Raw genomic sequence first — 22,345 nt, forward strand, 5'->3', positions numbered from 1 at the left:
GAAAAAGTTAGTATCTGTACAAAAAATTCTAGTTTCGCCCATCTCTATTATTTTTCAACCGACATTATTACATAAATCATAAATGTACGAGTGAAAGGCATAATTATTTTTTTGACATAAAAATTCAGTTAATATTAACTCAAATAGGATATTAACTCAAATAGGATATGAAACTATGATACAAGGCTTACAATTTACTCAAATAAACCGCGTTAAATTAAGCCGCATAAATATTAAAGGCTTGCAATCCAAATACAACCTCTTGATCAATCTCTGTATAGTTGCAAAATATTAAAGGAGGACGGCCCTTTCATTACAAAACTGGACTTGATTGGCCATATGCTGATTCTGGATTTCTGGTTTACCAATCACATCTTTTTCAAATCTTTAGGTAACCATGGTGCATAAAACACCCTTTCAAAGGCTTGCAAAAGCTGTGCAGAGTGAATAGCTCTTATCAAGGGCGGGATTTCTCTATATATTTAAGTGCCTCTGTCTTGACATATTCGACTCTTTCTTCATCACCATGAGACTTTTCATATTCTAGGTATTTTTTAAATAAACCCTGCAATATCCATAGAAAATGTCAGTCATGTTGATCATAAATAAATGCACTGGAAATAGAATACATGGGTTTAATGCATGAAATAATACTGGTATACTTGCACCCATTAACCATTCAAGGCAACATACTTCATTGTTAGACTTCAAATAACAGCCAACTTTCAAATACTCAGAAGTTACAGCAATGGGTTAAGTGGGTTTATGCGTTTAAGTAGTAGGTTCAGGTCTGAAAAAGGCTAATGAACTGTAAATGTTGACTTTTTTTTTTTTTGGAACGGCATGTAAATGTTGACTTGATCTTACAGTTTTGATCAGAGTCAGACATTATGATTATAATAAGAGCTTCTTCCTTTTTTTTCTTAAAGAAATGAGCAGTAGCCAGAGTGAGGGTGTTTGTAAACATTATGACGAGAAAAGTGAAAGCAGGTTGTCTGTGTAAATATAAATAAACGGGAACTAGCTTTCATTCATTAAGCTCTGCTTAAAACTAAACTTACCTTCATCTTTTTAAGTGGCAGCTCTAAACATATGGCTCTCTCAAATAAAGCACGAATCACATCGACATCTCCAAGCCGAATCTCCTGTCAAAATATATTGAAATTAGTTAAAATCAAAGACTCGATTATTTTTAAATGAAATAAAATTAGGAACGATAAATACCTGGTCTAGGTAGCGATGCCACAGATCTGTTTTTTTCGGGTATTCGCGAAGCACTCCTTCAAACATTGATCTTCCTCTATCAGGAGCCCCACTATGAAACTCAAAGATTGCCGTATCCTGAATGAACTTGATATGTTTGTGTTTGGGAAGGCATATGAGAGCACGCTTTACTACTGACTGGACCAGATCCTCATTTTGTTTTGACACTCTTTGTATCCTCCTTAACCAGACCTAAATTTGTAAGTGGCAAAAGTGAGTCTCACCAAAGTGAACACCGGAAAAGAAAATAGTAACCATGTGAAATCAAAGGATTAGCAACAAGACAACAGGTAGAACATGTTGGAATTCATCCAAAGTGTATCTTCGAAGCATAAACAAGAATCAATTTGTAAATACACTTTCACTGTTTTACATGCTATGAAAATTTTGAAATTATTAGAAATTGTGATCCTACCCAATTCATACAAAAAATTAGCTAGCTCGTTACCCAGCCCGCCCATATTGCAACCTCTAAAGCAGCGAGTTGTAATCAAGTCACCTTGCGGGAATGCTTAAACTTCTTAATCATCTTTTCAAGAAGCTCATCAGCCAATTTGTGTTGCTCAGTCTCCTCGTACATATGTAGTAATGCAAAATGGATTTTTTTGGGATCACAGACCTGCAATGCCCTTTGAAATACTTTCACTACTGCTTCCTGAAATGAGAATATGTTCAAATAAGTTAGTGATAGCATTACAAAATCAACAAACCAACCTTAAAGCCATTGAACCTAAAATTTTTGACATCTTTGCACCTCTGGAGGGTTTCCGTATTTATTCTCCAAGTTGATGTAAGCAACCCACACATTTAGCTTCTCTGACTCTTCCCTGAAATTGATCGTCCTTAAAGCCCTGCAATGTCATATAGATGGTCATGTACAATAAGCATTTTGTAAATATGATATTTTGTTCTATTGATTCAAGACTACCATTTGCATTATACTCATATCAAGGGGTCAAGGTTTAATATTAAAGGAACAAACAGTTTATTCGGAAGTCTAATCTCTATGTATACATGATTAAAAAAAGTTTTTTGTTCTCAAACTTGCAAAATTTGGTAAGCTTTCACCTGAAACTGCTTTCACCCATTACCTGCCCTACCTCTTGCCATCTCTAAAAATAAAGATGGGTTGAATTTACAGACATCTTATATACACACTGATACAAGTAGTTTGCAGAAATACCTCTCAGCCATTGATCGGGCCTTCTCAACTTCATTTATTTTGAGCAAAAAAGCCATATAACTTATCCAGGTACGACTGCTATTGGGGTAGCTTCTGATCGACTTCTCAAAGTCATCAGCAGTCGTCGGTGTGTCATTCTGTAACTGTCTTTCCTCGGCGGCCCTAATTTTTCGCTCTCTGCGTATCACAGTATAAATAAATTACATGTTAAAAAATTCACTGATGCCATATATTGACAAACGTGAATATTTTTTTTTTTTTAAAAAGAAAAGATTAAGCACCTTTCTTCCATCTCTTTCTTTTTGTTGCGCCTAATTTTGTTATCGCTCTTTTCAGTTAGGTTATCAAGGGGTCCTGGACTTTGTGAAAGTGCATCATCCACAAGGGATTCCTCTGTTTCATCCAAAGGAACTTCGAGTGGAAGAATAGAAGCCCTGGATTCCACTGCAGCTAACACTGGATGCTTCCCATTGTCGAAAGAAATCACTGGCCCATGGAATGCAGAAGGGTCTTGATCGTCAAATTCAGAATCTTCCTCATCAGAGGAATCAGAACCTTGATTTGCCGGTGTTCCAAAATCAGCACTGGTATCAAAATATGATTTCTTCATCCCTAAAGAGATTCTCTCTCTTTCTTCATCAATCTAATGACAAATTTGAGACAGAAGGTCGTTGAGAAACTCTGACGCCATGCCATTTTGTAAGAAAGAGTATTGAATTGATCACAACTGTTACTAAATGACAAAACAAAGAATGTGTTCGGGCATTCATTGCTATAAAGGATTATTTGGGGATAACGAAAATAATACACATCTGTGTATGAGATTTATACCAGTATGTGGTAATCAGACAATCACTATATGGTTGCAACTTACATGCAGCATTTGAAAAACGTGAAAAGTTCATGAAAAATGGAAGGCACGTTACTTTGAAAATCAATCTACTCAAGTATACCGACCTTAAGAATTTTGGCCTTCACTTTCTCACGAACTTTGTACTTAGCTTCCAAGTTCTCCGCATGGTCCTCAGGAAGCTCGGAGACATGACAGAGTCCAACCTACAGACAGAAAAAAAAACGAGTTATTCCCTGATTATGATAAAAACATGTACACATGTAGCCAGGTTAGATCCCCTACCAAAGAACAATATATATAAAACTAATGCATGTATAGCATGCTGCACATGAGTAAAATTGGAGATCAAAAACTGCAATCAATGCTTTGTGTTCGGGGTAAAAAGATGATTGGTGTAAAAACCGATTTTCATGTGATAGATTAATATATAACAAAATGAAGTTCCTAGAGGGTTACTTACCATCTTAGATTGATCGATTGTGATAAATAAACCATACGTCTCGATACGCTTAACCCTTCCAGATATTATTTCTCCGACATGGAGGCTATTAAAGTTATCAATGTCAGATTTTGGTTCTTTCTTATCACTTGTTGTACGAAGACTAACTTCAATCCTCTTCGATAAAGGCTCCAAAGAAAGCACCCTGCGTGGAACACATCATCACTTGAGCATCATAACAGCCATTTCAAAAAAAAATGTTGAAAAAGCAAATAATCATTACCTGCCAGTTACAAGTTTCCCTATAGGAAACTCTTCTTCCGGTTTTAAGACAAAGTCGTCAGATAAGTTTGAGATAAGGATTTTAGCATCAAGCATCCTAGAAAGCATAATGAAACATCCCTTTGGTGTGACATTCTTAACATAACCCTAAGAAGAGAAAATGGTTAATCATATGCAAAGAGATTGTGGGCAAGTAAAAGGATTACATCTTGGATAAAGATGTAATTGAAGAATCATTTACCTCTACAACCATATCAGGATGAAGATCTTCAATCATTTCATATCGATTAACTTGAGATTTACTGTAAACATTTATATCAGTACAGTTAGCATTTGCCACAACAGATGCAGAAAAAAATAAAAAAAATGAAGGTACATGTTTTCAAATGTTTTTGAAGACGATAGTGTTGGAGCCTTGGAGGTCAAAAGGCGTTTACACATACATAACAAAGACTACGAAGGACCTCTATAAAAACCTATTTTCCTGCTCATAACGAGCTCAAAAAAAAAAAAAAAAAAACTGGATAACTATAGAAACAGGTGAAGTACAAAAGTAGTGTGTTACTTACCAATCTGTCCCAATTAAAGATAGGCGCAAAGACAGATCAACATGAACACTACCGGTTCCTGAACGACCAATTCCAAGTACTTTGCATTTCACAAACTGCCCTTCATGATAGCCAGACAATGGATTGGATATCCAAGAATCCGATAATTCAGTAAAATGGACCTTGCCTGAAAGATGTGGATCGATTTGCACAAGCAAACCACCAACGCCTGGCAGTATTTTAGATATTCTGCCGCCGACAACTGCACTCTCGCAAATATGAGATGCGACAGTTTCAGAATCATCTTTCATGGAAGCACTATCAACAATTAGTCCACCAGCTAGTGGCTGCAATTGTAGGCGCAACAATCTTTTTTCTTTATTCGTACTTAAAATGTAACCGGAGACGAGTTTTCCAACATGAAACCGGTTCTGGAAATCCTGAAGCTCGGAAGGGTCACATGCACTGTCAAGAATATATAGTTGTGCCCGTATATCTCGAGTTACTGCTAGCCAGACCCAATCTTTATCCACTTTGTATACAAACCCATTCACTCTTTGACCAACTGAATAACTAAAATCTTGTGGTGTACACACATCTGATTGATCTGCAAGCTCATGACAAGCATTAATATGGTTATGAGTATACAATTACATTTATAACTACCAAACTATCTAATTAAGACATAAAATGTGTGCGAGTACTACATACAAAGATACATACACAATAAAAAACACAGCAAACCAATGCATATTTGACAAAATAAGATGAAAAGTAATCAAATGTTAATTTTCACCTGCAAGAACAGAGGTTCTGATGGACAAGTCCCACCGAAAATTATTACTATTTTCAGCTTTCATTTTTGACACAATCTTTGCTGTCAGCGTCTGCCCAACTTTATATTTATTAAATGGCCCCTCATGGATATTACCATCAAGCGCCTGTTAACATACAATACAATTTACATTTTGAGGACTAAAAAAAGGAGCAGATTGAACACATAATGTAAGAAACATGTTACCTCTGTGATATGAATCCGCCCATGTAAACTAGAACCAAATTTCAATTTAAGCTCAAGAGGCTTTATTTCAGTTACCTGAATTTCATAAACAATATCTTTTATATGCATGAAGGTCTTGCCATTTTACTGCTGAAATGCTATTCTGATTGACAAGATTTATACAAATGTATGTTAAACTAAACCAACCTCTGCCTGGACAATAGTTCCAACATCATAGCTTGACTTCTTTTTTGCCCTCTTTGCACTGGAAGATTCCATGATCTCACTGTTAGACTTGAGAAGCAATAACAACCTTTCTGCTGTTGAAGAATCTGGAAGAGCCATAACAGATGCAATCACCCTATGACAAGAAAAATATATATCAGATATTTTCAACTTGTTTTCTTCTCATAATCTTTAAAGAATGTGAACAGTATGTTATTGCCTCTTATAACTGTTAAAAATAAGTGATGATATATCGACATGTAAAAGTAGAGAATCTGATCAACCATCACATAGTTCAGGAGTATGCATTAAAAAAGAATGCAGATAAACAACCAAGGCAATTGCCCTTGTAATGAACCATATTTGCCAATAAAGAAAGCAGCAAATCTTGGGCATAATAATTTTGTGTTATGCTGTATTACACTCTGCAGTGACATTACTATTTGTATAGATTCACATAAAACTTCAAATTTCAAGATGAATGGCTTGTGTTCCCTCTTTTGTTAGAACTATGACTGGCTTTTAACTTCACCCTTCTAACTTTCTTAACTTGTAAAAAAAACCATCAAAAAAGCAATATTATCATCCTATCATCATGATTATAGGACAACAAAATAGAGAACTTATCACCCATAAACCATCAAGAAGTTATTCGGCATTTCGGATCAACAGCTTGGAAGTACCTCTGCGTAACTTAGAGCATAAGAGCTCCCTTGGGGCATGCCCAGCAAATTACATTAGTACCACTTGACAAGAATCTAGCAAATAGTTTAGATCGGTCGAGAAATCCTGAACCTGTGGTTTTTGGACCCCACAGACCCTTTCCTGATATCCGGCCTCGAAAATAAGCACCTGTGTTTAGGGACAATCCTATGGAGTTGGGAATAGATTACAGACCGTGACCTAAATCTAACAAAGGCCACCATAGTGGAACGACTTGACAGAAACTATACCCCTTGATCAGTTAGCCAATTTGTTTATTCCAAAGGAAATCCCTTATACATTGGAAAAGCAAAACCAGTTCGCCATTTTTCTCCATCACGGCAAAGCTGGATATTAACTTAACCATCAACTGCAAACTTTTTTCAAGCCATATATAAGAACATGTAATAACTGACTCTGAAAGTTCTGATTCTGAGATTTGATATGTTCATTTAACTATTCACAAAACTTGGCTTATGAAAAGATCTTTTTCAAGAGTTAAACATGCCTGGAAATGACAAAAACAGAAACATTCACTTGAATAACTTACCGTTGTCCACTGACAAACTGTTTTGGAGGCAATCCTTGAGTGTTGTAGTCGCTTAAAGATGCATATCCCACAGCATAATTTGCATCCGGAATAGAAAGAACCTAAAAACAATCATAGCAAGGCAGGGAATGAGGAAAAACGAATTCAGATTGCTCAACGTAACCAATAAGTGTGTTGTGAGGTGGTTAAATACGGCACTTACAATATAATTCTCCTTCACAATTTCCACTACTGCAGTTATAGTTTGATGCACCTCCAAGTTTTTGGGGGCTGACCTTTTGCGCATCTGGATGACAGAAAATTAACAAGATTTCCGTAAACACTTAACCGACAACACATGTGAACAAAACACATACACATGATCTTGAGAAGAGAAAGTCAAACAACTACAGGAAAAAGAAAAACATTCTTTAAGAGAACCAAAGTAAGTATTGCTCCCTTTGTCAAAATATTAGTACTATGCATCTTCTTACTATTTTAGATTTCTGTAGAAATTGTCTATTACTAATGGCTAAGTTTCCTGTACTGCCTCTAAAATAAATTAGGGGTTACAAAAATAAGAAAAGCATCAATTAGATGATAAAGGATTAATCTGTCTTCTTAGTAAATAACAAGTTGCATTAATTTCATTTCGCCTAATGGACAAGAATTTTAAAATGGAGAGGGTAGGATAAAACTGGACAAAAGAGGGATAGAAAAGAAAGATTAAAACTTTGCAGCAGAAAAGACATATTATGTATAAATCAATCATGGATAACCTTTTTCGGAGTTCGGGAATCAGTGTTCTCCATGTCTCTGTTAACCAACACGGTTTTCAAGGACAGATCCACAAGGCGATCCATCTTGGCTACATCAAGTATCGTAGCTTTGATAGTTGAACCAATATCTATAGTTGATCCACCAACTGCATAGAATTTACACAAAAATCTGTTGGTTGCATACTGCACAACAAAAAACAATCAGCTTGCAGTTAGTAAACAACTTACGTTGGTAATGTGTGATAAACCCAAAAACATCAGCGTATTTCTGGAAGCTGATAATAACTCCAGATTCTTTTGTTGCGTGAACTGTTCCTTCAATCACATTACCAATCGGAAAATCTTTCACCCATTTCAAACTAGAGGACTTCAGATCAGAATAATGCAGCTCGGCAATCTGAGCAATAGAGTAAAGCCAAAACTCAGAAAATGATACACAGATAAAGATAGAGAGAACGTATCCAGTTCATATAAGAACATTTTTAAGATAAAAGAATCAAAGGGACAGAGAGTGACAGCAAAGCCTCAATGGCTAAACAAGAACATCTTATCAATTTGTATGCGCAAATTCGGCTCAAAACATTGACAATCTAATAAAGCAATTTTGTATATAGAAATAGGTACACAACAATATCACCATTAATGTCTATAATTTCTCATGTGAAGTAGAATAAATATCCTGATATGAGCATTGTTCAATTATAATATTCTTGCGTCCGTCTTCCATTATTATTATTACAGTGTCTAAAAGAAAGCTAGTTAGGGGTGTTAAAAAAATTCGAATCCGCCATCCGAAATATCCAAAACCCGATCTGAAACTATCTGAAATTTCGGATATCCGGATTTTTGGATACCTGAAAATTGGATATCCGGTTTTTCAGATTCGGATATGGGATTAAGTTTTCAAAAATTTTGGATATTCGGATTGTCCGATATCCGAAAATTACATACACATATTACAAATACATTTGTGTTGGGCTTCCATTCTAAATCCTAATTCTTATTATCATTTTACTAGCAACTCACTCAATTCTATTATCTGCTATCTACTACTGTATTTAATTTTAATTTCGTTGTTACAATGTTACCAACAGTCTACACGCACTGGGCTCCCAAATCAAAATCCACTTTCTTTTTAATTGTTTGTATATATATATAGAGAGAGAGAGAGAAAGGAAGGGTTATTTAAGAACCAACAAATAAAAAAGAACTCAAGAAACATTCTGGACCACATATTATTTACCTCTTTCTCTCTTTTCAATTAAATAAAATTCACCCAAATCCTTCAAAATGTTTTATCTCACAAACTGTAAATCGTTAGACGAAACAAAAAACACGGGTAGTCTTAAAATTTCGTCCTCTTTCATTAGAGATCTAATACGATATACTTTTGACAACTCTTTAATTTTTGTTTTTTTTCCTCTTGTACTTGGGTACCTACACATGTGTAGGATCATTTTTTTTACATGTAAATTAGAAAATGAACATATGTACACAACAACGAAGGTTAAGGGCGGAGCCCGTCAATCCATGGCGTAGCCATGGTGGCCAAGGGCGGAGCCCGTCAGTCCAAGGCGGAGCCATAGCGGCTAAGGGCGGAGCCCGTTAGGTAGATCACCCATCACCGGTCACCCCCTATGACCTATCACACAATGACCTATCACCCTCAATGACCTATCACCCCCACCAGCTTTGGTTTATGAATATCCTTAAGGGCGAAACCCACTCCGAATCTTAATATTTGTTCAACCTACACATGTGTAAGTACCAAAAAGAAAAAGAAAATTAAAAAGTCGTCAAAAGTATATCGAATTGGATTTCGAATGAAAGAGGACGAAATTTTAAGACTACCCATGCTTTTTGTTTCGTATAACGATTTACGGTTTGTGAGATAAAGCATTTTGAAAGATTTGGGTGAATTTTATTATTTAATTGAAGCGAGAGAGAGAGAAAGAATGTGGGGTCCAGAATGGTTCTTGAGTTCCTTTTTTTGAGTTCTCAAAATAACTTACCCAGATATACATATATATATATATATAGTGCTAAAACAAAAAATCCTAAATCTCTATCTCACCTCTCACTATCAATCCATCTTCTATCTTTCTGATCCATAATCTGGAAAATACTTATTGGATATAATCGGGTTTGTTTTGCGGGTCTCGAATCAAGTCGGATACGAGTCATCAAGTAAGTTGATACTGTACATTGCAACAAGATGGAGTTCATGGTTTGACTGAGTTCATGGATCTCAACGTGGGAATATTTTTCGGAGTATTTTATTCAAAGGATGATTACAATCTTGTTTTCTTATTAGATCGTTGGTTTTAAAGAAAATTAATCGGATAATCTGGTATCCGAATCCAAAATTTCGGCGGATTCGGATTTCGAATGACCAAATCTACTATCCAAAATTCGGATATCCGGTTTTGAACACCCCTAATAGCTAGTTTCTGGTTTTTTATCAAATGATATAATGTGCCTAGTTTACAGATAAAACTTATAAACTCGCCTTTTCCAGTAAGAGGAAGTATTCTTGAATGAATGAAGCATCTGTTGAAGAGCACAATGACTGCTTCAAGGATAGTGTTACCCTACCCGTTTCACTATTAACCTGAATATAATGAAAAATACACAAATGAGCTCAAATGTATATTGCACAAAAAGTTACTTTCACAAGAATCCTACCGACAAAAGCCAACTCCAAATCCTTCACTTACATCTTGTATGTTACTGCGAACAGATTGCCCAATATAGAAAACTTCAGATAAATCAACTCTGTTGTCATCCACAGCCTAGATGAAGAAGCAGTGGTTATGTAAGCTTAGATAAACAGTAACTTTGGAATGAACATGGCAGAAATGTATACACAATTCATAAGTGCCACATACCCGGTTTTTAGGTGCAAAACCAGTTAATCGCCCAATGAACCGCACAAAACAACCAGTGTCAATGATATTACAGATATAACCCTGGTTCAGAGATGACGTCAAGATGTTTGCGTGAGGTATTAAGCGGAAAATTGAAAAAAAAATGCATGGGCCTACTGTATCCTATTTCCTTATGTCTAGAAAAAAAATTAATATCTATAGACACAAAAGTAACACGAAAAAAGTTCTCACGGGAACAACTGAATGCGGATGAACTTGACTCGCATCCTCAGGCAATTGCTGAGCCGCATTGACAAGAGAATACTTGGCAGTTAGTATCAAGTTATTGTTCTCGGCATCTGTGGAGTAAAGTCCATAAGTTGAGTACAAAACTGATATAAATTACAGAATTGCATGCAGCAATAGTAAAAAGCAAACCGGTGAACAAGGATTAACATAAGCCACCAGATGCTGCCACATGCAAAAAAAATAAAAAAAAATAAAAAAACCTTAATTATATGTATGTATGTAAAGTACTTACCTAGAACCAAAAGTTTTTCAAACTTGTATCCAGGTTTCAACATGGACTTCATTACCAAAGCAAGTCCTGAACATCAACAAAAAAAAAAAGAAACTGACTAATATAGAGTACGTCATTCCATAAGGCACAAAGCTTCAAGGAGAACAATATATATTAAGAAAACATATAAAGCACCTAAACGGTCATTGGCCAGAGCGAAAACTTACCATGGTTGTCTGCCAGATGTTCAGAAAAAATCTTGCCCTTGATGTAACCCTTAACACCAATATCAACTATTATTGCATTTTGAGTTACTCGTGTTACAGTACCGGATACAAGACTGCCAAGTTTCACTTCATCATCTTCAGATGTCCTGGAAACAAAAGATGTTAATCTCAATGTCTTCACGCCATCTAGATCAATCCTTAAAAACAAATTATTGACCCCAATGTTGTAAACAGTGAAAAACATAGAAACCAGACCTTGCGGAGGTCACTAGGAAACTAAGGTTGATCCTCCTTGAAGCTGGAAGTGAACTTGTAACTCTGCATTTGACGACTTGATCAACATGGTACATTGAATTCACATCGGATCCAGGATCTAATCCAAGCTCGGCTCTGATTCAAAGAGAAAAAAATAATTATTGTCTGAAGTATTCTAGCGACCCAACAGCATCATGTAGAATGTGTTTGGAATACAAGCAAATAAGATCACGATATTTTCAAATTTAAAACAAATAAGCATATAATCAAGGATTAAACAGACATAATAAAATCTCAAAGTCACGCACTTTACTCATTGACAGTAATGAAAAAGAACAGAGTTTTTGTACACAAAAAACCATTATATACTTCGAATGATACCAACAAAAAATCTAACCCCAAATACTGAGTATATTCACGTCTGTAGTGCAACAAAGACTAGAATTGTCAATATGTCATCTGCTACTCAGCAACTTGGCATATTTACAGGATGGAGCTAATAAAATAAAGGAAAAAAAAATTCAGAAACATTTTCAGTTACAAGGTTCGCTTTCAAATCTTTTAAGTGAGCACTCGAAATCCAATCAGTCTCTAAGAGCACCAGTCAAGAGTAGCTTAGATAAAACATATGACAACAAAAGTGATAGTTGGATAAACTTCAATATAAAGAATCCTACCAAAAGTACCTTGTATAATAGATCATGACATTTATCAGTAATACCAGAAGCATTTCCAATTTGACCCGAGCCGAAAGAAAGTTCAACAAAAATGTAACTAGACATCCCAGGGGTAATCAAGGTGATATAATAGTCATGTTGATGTATTCAATACAGGGTATGAAATGTTTAAATCTAACCTGGGGGCAAATCCTTGAACGCCATTGTAAAACCGAACATAGCAACCATGACTTTCAATTTTAGTTATCCATCCATGTGTCCATAGTCCTTCAGTTGCGTCCATATATGAGCTAAGAACCGGAAGCTTCGACTTTACCTGACAATAACAAGCAAAATCCGTCTATGACTAAAGCATAAAAGATCAAAACACATATTGCATACGATCAATAGTACTGAAAACTGATGATCCAAAAACAGGATGAATAAAAGCCCCGTAAGACAGCAAGTAATGAGAACATTGAGAGAAGGTGATTAGAGATACTAAACATATCACAAAAGATGTAACGGGCAGTGAGATCGTGTATCAAACACAGTAAGCTGGACTTTTTGATGCCACAAGATTTACAAAACTACGTAGAGTTACATTTAAGCTACTTGAATGATCAGATCAAGCAATATTTTTGTCCCAACTGTTGAAGGATAACTACTAGTAATCTTTGTGGAAGTCCCACTTGTATTGGTACAGCTCAAAGTTTTATTATCAATAAATTTTTGCCAGAGGTATCATCCTCCTTTACTCAAACAATGCATCATCAGATGCAATAAACAGATGACTATTCAAAAAAAAAAAGATTGGGAGTTCTATAAACCAAGAACGCAGAGAAATCACACTACTTAGGCCAATCAATTTCAGAAATCTGCGCCTTATGCATAGGTACCATTTAGGCAACAATTCAACGCCTATGAGGTCCACAAAAACATATCAGCATAAAGGATACTTATGGTAACATAAGAAATCGATATATTGCTAGTTTGCTACTTTAGAATCCATATACTCTGCTGAACTAACCAACACGATCTAATCAGGAAAGTGCCATGGATCTCTTACTGGACCAGCAAACCAATAAGCCCAAAAATTGAGAAAATTACTTTTGTTGATTCATCTTCTGTATTTGTTCGTTTTACTTTAAATTCAGACAAACACCAGAATCAATTCCTTGTACCTTTCTATTTACTGTATAGCAGTTACTCCACTTTTGTTAATTCTATCATGGTCAACCTTTTAAAAAAAAGCAGCAAAATAAACGGGACAGATGCTACATGATTAATGATTTTCACTAGTTAATTTCCAGTCATCCACTGAAACACTTCAAAGAAAAAGAAAAAAGCTTTTGTGCATTATCGTAGTAAAAGGAGAAGGGGGGGGGGGGGGTAATACTATACAAAATCGATGCATCAGAATATCAAAACCTAAAAAAAGCAGCTGCGAAGATATTTATTTTAGTTAAATAGTTCTAGAAAAAGAGCATACAAGTGTCTTCTTGTGTGTGACAGTTATTCTTTTAGACTTGCAACCAAGCACACGGAAGAGTAACTCAGCCCCAACCTGTATAGAGCAAAATACATATGATAACATTATTCGGTGAATATCTGAATATTAAAGTTGGTCAAACTACACACATGAGTCCAAATTCCTGAGAGTGAGATGAACTAATATCGATTTTTATTATAAAAAGTAACTATATTTATACGTCACCTGAAACTTTTTTCTAGGTTTTATAATTTCAAGTTCAGACATGTGACGAAGAGGACAGAGTGCCTTCACACCACTGGCAAATTGCACAATTGCACCGAAGCTATCAACAATAATAACTTTGGCTTTCACCACCATTCCAGGTCTGACATCAGAGTGAGTGAAAACAGAGCCTTCAAATGCACTTGTCTGTTTAAAGCCATAAAAAAAAGGAAAGGTAAATAAGAAGTCATTTTTGATCAAAGTTACAAAATGCATAGGAGCCAAATCAACCTTCAAAACACCAGTAGCAAGCCCCTCCAAAAGACGAAAACCAGAAACTCTCACACGAACAAGGCTTCCTTCCTTAAAGCTCTTTTCCCATTTTCGGACTTCCTTATCAGACAAATCTGACACCTAAGAAGATCAAGAAATATGTAATATGACAGTGCTTACATATGAAGTATTTCGTCAGAGTATTATCTGATGCAGCTGAAATACTTAGATTAACTTACGTTAACATATGCTGGAGTCGGAATAGGAGCAGAAGGGATTTCCAGCAGCAGGCCTGATCCTGTATCGACTCGGATCACTTTTGAATCATCAAATATATCTCCAACTTTGACAAGCTGCATAACAGTTTGTATGAGCCTTATTAAGACATCATAAATCCACTATAGTACTCCGCACAAGACCTCATACCATGACTATAAGTTTCTATGAACACTGGTTTCTAATCTAAATATGTACTATAAAGCTCTAGAAAGAAGTGCATTACTATGAACAGAATCTTTTTAGACATCATAAATACTTGATTGTTTTCAGAACGGCACACAAAACCTCAAAACATGTCTACTTAAAGGCAGGTATAAAAATATTTTTAGGAGTTCCTAGACGGAAATGGTTTCACAGCTTAAAGAATTAAGTTGCCAGCTTATAGTAACAGAAGTCCAAGTTCCAATCTATCAATAGGACATAAAATCTGTCAGCCCCGTCATCCAAATTGGCTAGCTTTTGAATTGTGTTACCAACTTACCATTGCCAGGATTAAATGCATTTACTGTTTCGTAACTTCAGATCAGTTCATTGCTGTCTTGCTTATAAATGTTATTTGATTTTCACAACGTACGGTAGCATATGTTAAACTATTGTGAGTAAATAAATCAGTAAATGTGATGTCGTATGTTTATCCCCACTAACACTTCTCTACAGGCCCTTAAATGCACAGAATCAGAGACAAAAGAATGTTCTAAATCTATAACACCTGTAATGTAATAAGATGTTTGACCTTTTATGTTCATTTTCCAACAGTAAAACTAAACCTACATCCTACAGCTTCATGATGTGACCTAAATTTCCCCAGGGCCCCAGGGTATAGTCAAAGTACATCTTGCTTCTATTTCTTCACTTCTCAAAGTTTGCAACAGTATTTACGCACAGGTTACAATTTCAATAATCGAAAAACTTACCGCTGGTGGAGCATTGTTATGAACAAGATGGCGATTCAGAGTCAAACCAACAGCTCTGGTTGACGGATCGATGAAGAGTACACGGGCATTGACCTAATATTGGAGGAAAAACAATAGTGAATACTAAGGAAAGCACCGAATAGTAACACTGAGTCGGTAAGTAAGAAGAAGCAATCCATTTATAACCATATGTTGAAGCTGATATGATAAAACAACTAAATTTACAAATTTTGTTATCCCAAACCCCTAAAGTAATCCACATAATACCTGGTCTTGCTCCTTAAACATGTATATGTAGATAAATAATTAAATAAATAAGCAGTGATAGGATAACAGTTATCATCAATCTTTGGTTCTCAATAATTGATTTTAAAATCGTGAAGGGAAACTAATAGCAGAAACCCAAAAGCTGCCAAGGCTCAACAGCCAATAGAATTTTATTTTTTTTTGAACGGCATTCTATTCTACTCGTACTTCTAAATTACACGTATGTCTGGAAACCAGAACTCTCGAAAAACCCCTATAAATCCACCCTCACAAATTTGAGAAGTGGGACTCGAACCCAGGTGGATCCTCCCAAGGTCAAGGACCTTACCAATGAGCCACCAACCCCATTAGCTCAGATTAATAAAGTAACCTCACTCACCAACAATGTTCCTAAACTAAGTAGTTAAGGATAGAAATTTCGGTGTTTCGGTCAAGGACCGTTAAGCAAATCTTTGATTTTTTCGGTGGTATTTCGGTAATTTTAAATATTAATATTTTTATATTTTATATATAAATTTCTATATCTTATAGAATATATCTATAATTTTAAAAAGTATTTTGAAAATCTATATTTAAAAAGTGAAAAATCAAAGTATCAAAGAGTGTGTTATGGCTGTCAACCATACTGTAATATAATATTAATATTAATATCAATTAAATATCAAATATATTTAGGATTATCGGTTTCAATAATTCAACATGACAGATTGTCATGCGCATCTTATATGAGTTTATCTTCTCTCTCTCTCTTGCTTCTTCTTCTACTCGGTATATCACCACCAGTCCACCACCGTATAAAATCACACCCCCATTTTCACTAGAGCAGAAAATACTCAAATATCAGATACGCGACCAGATCTACACCAATTTAACCGTTTTTGGGCGTTGACCTTTAGTTTTACAACCTTGAGTTGCTACTGCTGCTTGATTTCTTGAAGAAAAAAAGGTCAGGAAAGGTTTGTTTTCTTAAGTTTGGCTCAAAATAGTAAAAAAAAAAAAAATCAAAACCAGTAAAACCACAGAAATAGAAAAGGTTGAATTTCGGTCCAAATTCCGGTCAATACCACCGGTATTCTCGGAAACGAAATAGAAACATGAAACCGAAATTGTGTCCACCCTCCGAAAACCGGTATACCACCGAAATTGATAACATAGTTCCTAAAGAATAGACGCTACCAGAAATTATGAATTTAATAACACATATTCACAAATCAATAATGTAATAACATCCCTATGGACCCTGGATTTGAGTAGCAAGGCCTGGACAAGAGAAACGAATATAGGATAACCATGGGATATAAAAAATGCCAAATTCCTTGATGAATGCAAATAAATATTCACCGAAAATAGGTGTAGCCAATAGCCATGTTGAAGAAAACCACAAGAGACTAACATATTGTTTCACAAATTACTCCCTCTGTTTCAATGTGGCTCTCTTAGTCTCTTATGGAAAACATCCAGTAAACTCAATCCTCTGATTTCCTCATAGATATTTGAATGGCAAAACGTCCAGCTTGGACAGAGCAAAAAAGCAAACCGATATATATATTCCCAAACAGAGTGACAACCTCTATGGGGAGGGTGTACTTACAAAGAATATTATGGGAAGTTTTATTGGCCCAACGAATGAACCCCTACAAGGGAAGTATAAGTTGTTACCTTCTTGTTTTGAGCGTACTCATCTTTCCACTTTGAAGTGGGAAGAGTTGTTCCCAGATGAAAAACATCAACCTACATAAATTAAAGAAATAATCACCTGACGTATATCACAAATCATTTCCAACGCTTTCTTAATTACAGTTTTAAACTAAGTAAACATAGAAAAGTTGAGGAAACACACAGTTCCAGTAAAAAAGGTGAGGAAGGAGAGCATAATGCCATTTTCAAGGGTTGACAACACACGAGCATTGACCATCATGCCAGGGACGAGCAAATTGAAGGGAATGCCTTTAAGATCCTTTGTCTGTGCAGAAGTACAAGAATGACTTTGTAGTAGTTTAGTAAGAGTACCATAGCAGTAGAGACAAAGATGATAGATACATACCACACATTTTGCCACCTCTTCAGGATCAGAACTAAGATTAACGACCTTGCGAGTTTTATCGATACTCTTTACAACACCTTGAACTAGCATCCCAACAACCATCTTGGTGTCCTTCGTTCCTGCTTGTTTCCATGTGTATACGTATTGGGAGAGCAACAAAGCATCAAACATACATAGATTTGAGATAATTGAATGAAGCAATAAGTAATGAAAAAGTTTGGTATACATCTAACAATAATGGAATCAGATCCAAACCCTGTGCTACATGCTATGAGCTCTATTTCAATCACGCGAATACATAAGTTTTTTGCGGCCATTCAAAGCATCCAGAAAGTGATATGAAGTTTTGTTACAAGGATGCTAGAAGTTGTGTATATCAATACTTGTATTAATATAAAGCATGTGTTTCAAAGGGCTGTGATTATCGAATATTGGGCATCTTCATGTGTTATCTTTAGCAATGTAAATCAGCAGCACTTAACAAAAACTCTCCTACATTATTTACTACAAAGACACGAAGATTGTTTTGCTTAATATTCCACTAGCACTGATATGGTTCTACTTGTAAGCTTTTAAAGCACAAAAACAAACATTACACTATACAAAATACATTAAGATGATAAGGAATTATAATTTAGCACGAAATGACAATAACAATGAGTAACTCTTACCTTCTTTGCTGCTTTTTGGCATAAAACCACTAAAAGAAGTTACTCCAAAATGAAGCATGTAACCATGGTCTTCAATGCTTTTAACATATGCATTAATGACCTGCAATGCACATGAAAAAATATCAGAAGGTGAAATATAAGTAGATAACAAAATGCTTCTACAAGAGGGGGAAGCCATGAAGCATGACATCTGATACCCATTGTTCTGTTTCCTAACCAAAAAAGGGTAAGTAATTCCATCTTCTAAACAAATGCATGCCACCCTACAACAAAAGGCTCCGCTCTGAACATTCTCGGTTGTATACATAGTTCATTCATTTTCATCTGACAGCTTAGCCATACGCCCATACGTGTATCGAAAATGCTATTGATTAAGGTGGCAGTAAAGAATAACTTAAATGGCTTACCATCCCTTCTTGAAGCGTGTCCAAGGTAAAGCTGCTATGCAACAATGCTAGACGTGAAGAAAGCCAGATCCTGCGCTTTGCTTTCTCTTTCTTATCATCGTCTAACTGAAGTACTATGCATGAAACCAGTTGACCAACAGTATATACGGCAGAAAGTACATCACCTTCTGATTCCTGTTTTACAAAAACTTAATGTAAATACAACATAAATTGACTAGAAAAAACAAATACAGTATAAGAAAGTGAGCATAGACATTTTAGAAGCACTGTACCCCTCTAAAATCATCATGTAACAGAGGATCTATTGCTTCAGAGGCGCGGACTAACCCACGAAGACCTCCTGGAAGACTAACTACAAGATCTTTCTCATTCACTTCCGAAACTACACCCCACAACTTCATTCCAGGTGTTACATTCTAAAACAGTTCAGAAAATTAAAAAAAAAAAAAAATTAATGTAACTATGGTTAAAAAACATAATTCGAAGAAAGGAAACCATGAGTTGCAATGTAATAAAAAAATGTCAACTACTACTTATTTGTTGAGAAGAAAATATTGTAAGCAAACTACGAAATACGCCAGCTTGTACGGGTGAAATATAAAAACACTCAAGGCTTCAAGCATGCAGAACAAGTCCAAGCCACATAGAACCATATTTGAAAACCATTGAAACAGACACATTTCTGTCATAAATGCCTGTGGGCCTTATAACCCAAGCACGTATCTATTATCGTAAAATACTCATCAAAACACACAAAGTCGCCATCATTACTAAATGAATAACAGACCTTCAAACTATCAGCGATATGTCAATATATACCTACAACTTCAACTTGTATTCCATTTCAGTAAACAGATGAGCTCATTGCAGGTAATTTGAATTGAGCTAACATAGCCACATATTACCAACATACAATTCATTCGTAATAACCGAAATTTCCATACGAACAATGTACCTTCAAAGTGATCTTATTAGCAAACCTAGGCGTTTTTCCCGTGTTCCCATCAGCAAAAAGTGAACCCAAGTCATCCTCAGTTGATCGAGTAAAGTTCTTAACTACATCTCTCTTCTTCTTCTTCTTCAAGACCATATTTTCGGTTTCAAACTCTTTATCGACCTCTGCCCGAACTTTATCAACCTCTGCCCTACTTAATGAACTCTGTCCGCCTACATCACATCAAACCCATTCAACAAATATACATAGGCACACACATATTTACAAAGATAAATTATATATATATATAAAAGTACAAATCTTGGACCTCTAGGAAAGTCAGGAACATCATCTTCAGGCTGAATAGGAACAACGACATTATCCTTCGATTTCTGAGGTGGTTTAAAAGGCTTTTTAGATGGTTTTTGAAATGTTTTCAGCCTGTCCTCTGATTTCTTGTTGAACGGCTTCTTTACCAGTCTACCCATCTCCTGCAAACACCACATATATATATATATATATCATCAATACATACATACATATATACAAAAAAAGAACAGGTTCCAAGAACTAAAACCAAAACTTTGAAATAATTTTCATCTTACTGAAGTGTTGTTTTTTTACTATTCAAGATTTTTACCTGATTGTTGCAGTAAAACAGTAGCTGGCCGCCAAACTACCGCCGGAGTGTTATCAGTGGACTAAAGTGAAAAAAGAATAAGAATTAAAAAAGGTTATTAGGGTTTAAATTGAAAATTGTTAAGACCTTTGAAGTGAGGAGCAAATAATAGTAATAATGATCATATATATAAATATAAATATATTTAATTGGAGATTAGGGTTTATGGGTGGTGGTGGTAATGGAGGAAAAGAAAGAGATGAAAGTTATGTAGGGTTTTAGGGTTCGGGTTTTTCCCGGTTAAAAAACTTTGAGTTAATTACATCAATGGTTCTTGTGGTTTCTCAATATCCATAAAATGACTCCCCTTTCGAATTATTGTCATCAGGGATCCCGAATTTTTGCATTCCTTTTTCACAAAAAAAAAAAAAAAAAGTTTGGTTTACTACTATGTTTGGCAAAAGTAGTGGTAACTTTTATTTTTAAAGGTATTTGATACAATAGATGTAGCTGCAACTTAAAAGTATAAAATAACTAAAAAGGACAAAAATTATAGCTATAAAAATTTCACCATAAATAAGTATATGCATAAAAACACTAAAAAGTAAATGCAAACATAAAATGCTAATAAGAAATCATTGGCGTCGTACATCTCATATTAAAGAAGCAATCTCGTTTCGGGTATGTTTCATTTCATTAGACGTTCCTTCAAATGAGTTTTTGAAGCTTGTTCCATGACCATAAACATCATGAAGTTCGTCGTGTGGTATGTGTTTAATCAAATAATCACATTATGGTTCAACCGAGGGGTGTGAGCGTTTTGAGAGTAGTTTGTAGGTACCCTTCCGGTCAGAGGGTTGTTTATGCCGTTTTACGCCTTTGTGATAGGGTTTTGTTGGACTTGCGGTTTTTTGGGTGAGATCGGAGATGGGGTATGCGGTGCGACATCTACTCTTTATATAGAGGGTGAAATCTTGGAGAAGAGAATAGCAAGTTAAGGTAAAATTATTCCTCTTTAGAAGATATCCTTTAAGTTAGAAAGGATATGGATCGGAACCCTAAATCGTGTCCTCAGTTTTAGGGGATCTTGATTGTCATCCCTTATAAGATTTATGTATATCCGATCCTTAGTATATCTTTACGGAGCTGGGGTAATAGTTCTAGGAGCTATAGACCCATGTCCAACACTGGACACGAGGCTTACGATATTATCAATATTAGATCATCATACATTTAAGTCATAAAAGTGTTATACTTCGCAAGTTGTAGTACAACAATCACAGGTTCGTCACTGTCATTATTAGCTGAGACATATTGATGGAATTGTTTGTCGTAGTCATTCCACAAGGCACATGCTACAATAATTCCTCTATTATATAAAGTATAACACTTGGACCCGTTATCTTTAAAACCATAAGCTTTTATGACTTAAATATATTAAGATCTTATATTGATAATATTGTAAACCCTGTGTCCGGTGTTGGATACGGGTCTAAAATCTAGTTAATCTGACATACAGAGATTTTGCTTCGTAGATTTGGCTATAAAACGCATCGATACTCCGTATTATGGATGGCTAATTTCATTAGTTCGAAGGGTTCTTCGTATTCATCTTAGGTACGGAGGTAGAACTTGTTGGTGCACATCTTTCGGTGACAAAAGCATTCTAGATGTGATGTGTATTTGTAACACCCGTCATTTAAAAACTAGGATTTTCAAAAAAAACTTTCACCTAACGGCGTTTAATAATAGCGGAAAAGAATTACATATAAATCTGCCCATCCGTAACCGGATGAAACTTTTGAAAACATTTGGTGTTACTAAATGCATCATCGAAATTATAAAAGAAAATCCCAAGTCTTGGCACCAACATAAGCATTATTACATAGTCTTTAATCATAATATCGTAAATG

General features: G+C 35.4%; 1 protein-coding gene across 2 annotated transcripts; it reads right to left on the minus strand.

Moving 5' to 3' along the window:
- Positions 1-123: 123 nt before the first annotated feature.
- On the minus strand, positions 124-20,653 carry LOC122603380 (rRNA biogenesis protein RRP5). 2 transcript variants are annotated; one of them, XM_043776063.1, is made up of 41 exons: positions 20,454-20,653; positions 20,142-20,304; positions 19,835-20,046; positions 19,152-19,295; positions 18,880-19,053; positions 18,473-18,572; positions 17,802-17,920; positions 17,598-17,720; positions 17,417-17,488; positions 15,491-15,583; positions 14,537-14,650; positions 14,316-14,438; positions 14,046-14,231; positions 13,821-13,895; positions 12,529-12,665; positions 11,673-11,807; positions 11,418-11,563; positions 11,212-11,277; positions 10,923-11,029; positions 10,692-10,772; positions 10,521-10,595; positions 10,313-10,414; positions 8,032-8,200; positions 7,804-7,949; positions 7,248-7,331; positions 7,046-7,146; positions 5,776-5,929; positions 5,590-5,664; positions 5,365-5,509; positions 4,590-5,175; positions 4,262-4,322; positions 4,022-4,167; positions 3,760-3,943; positions 3,404-3,502; positions 2,728-3,089; positions 2,447-2,623; positions 2,018-2,114; positions 1,763-1,918; positions 1,225-1,455; positions 1,062-1,145; positions 124-565 (listed from the first exon to the last, which is right to left on the minus strand). In XM_043776063.1, the coding sequence occupies exons 2-41, from the start codon at positions 20,299-20,301 to the stop codon at positions 458-460; spliced, it is 5,709 nt and encodes a 1,902-aa protein (XP_043631998.1). In that variant the 5' UTR covers positions 20,302-20,304; positions 20,454-20,653; the 3' UTR covers positions 124-457. The 2 variants fall into 2 exon arrangements, with proteins under 2 accessions (XP_043631998.1, XP_043631997.1); XM_043776062.1 differs by having other exon boundaries at positions 17,802-17,923.
- Between the last annotated feature and the right edge of the window lie 1,692 nt (positions 20,654-22,345).

This window comes from Erigeron canadensis, chromosome 6 (genome assembly GCF_010389155.1).
Source record: "Erigeron canadensis isolate Cc75 chromosome 6, C_canadensis_v1, whole genome shotgun sequence".
NCBI classification, from domain to species: domain Eukaryota; kingdom Viridiplantae; phylum Streptophyta; class Magnoliopsida; order Asterales; family Asteraceae; genus Erigeron; species Erigeron canadensis.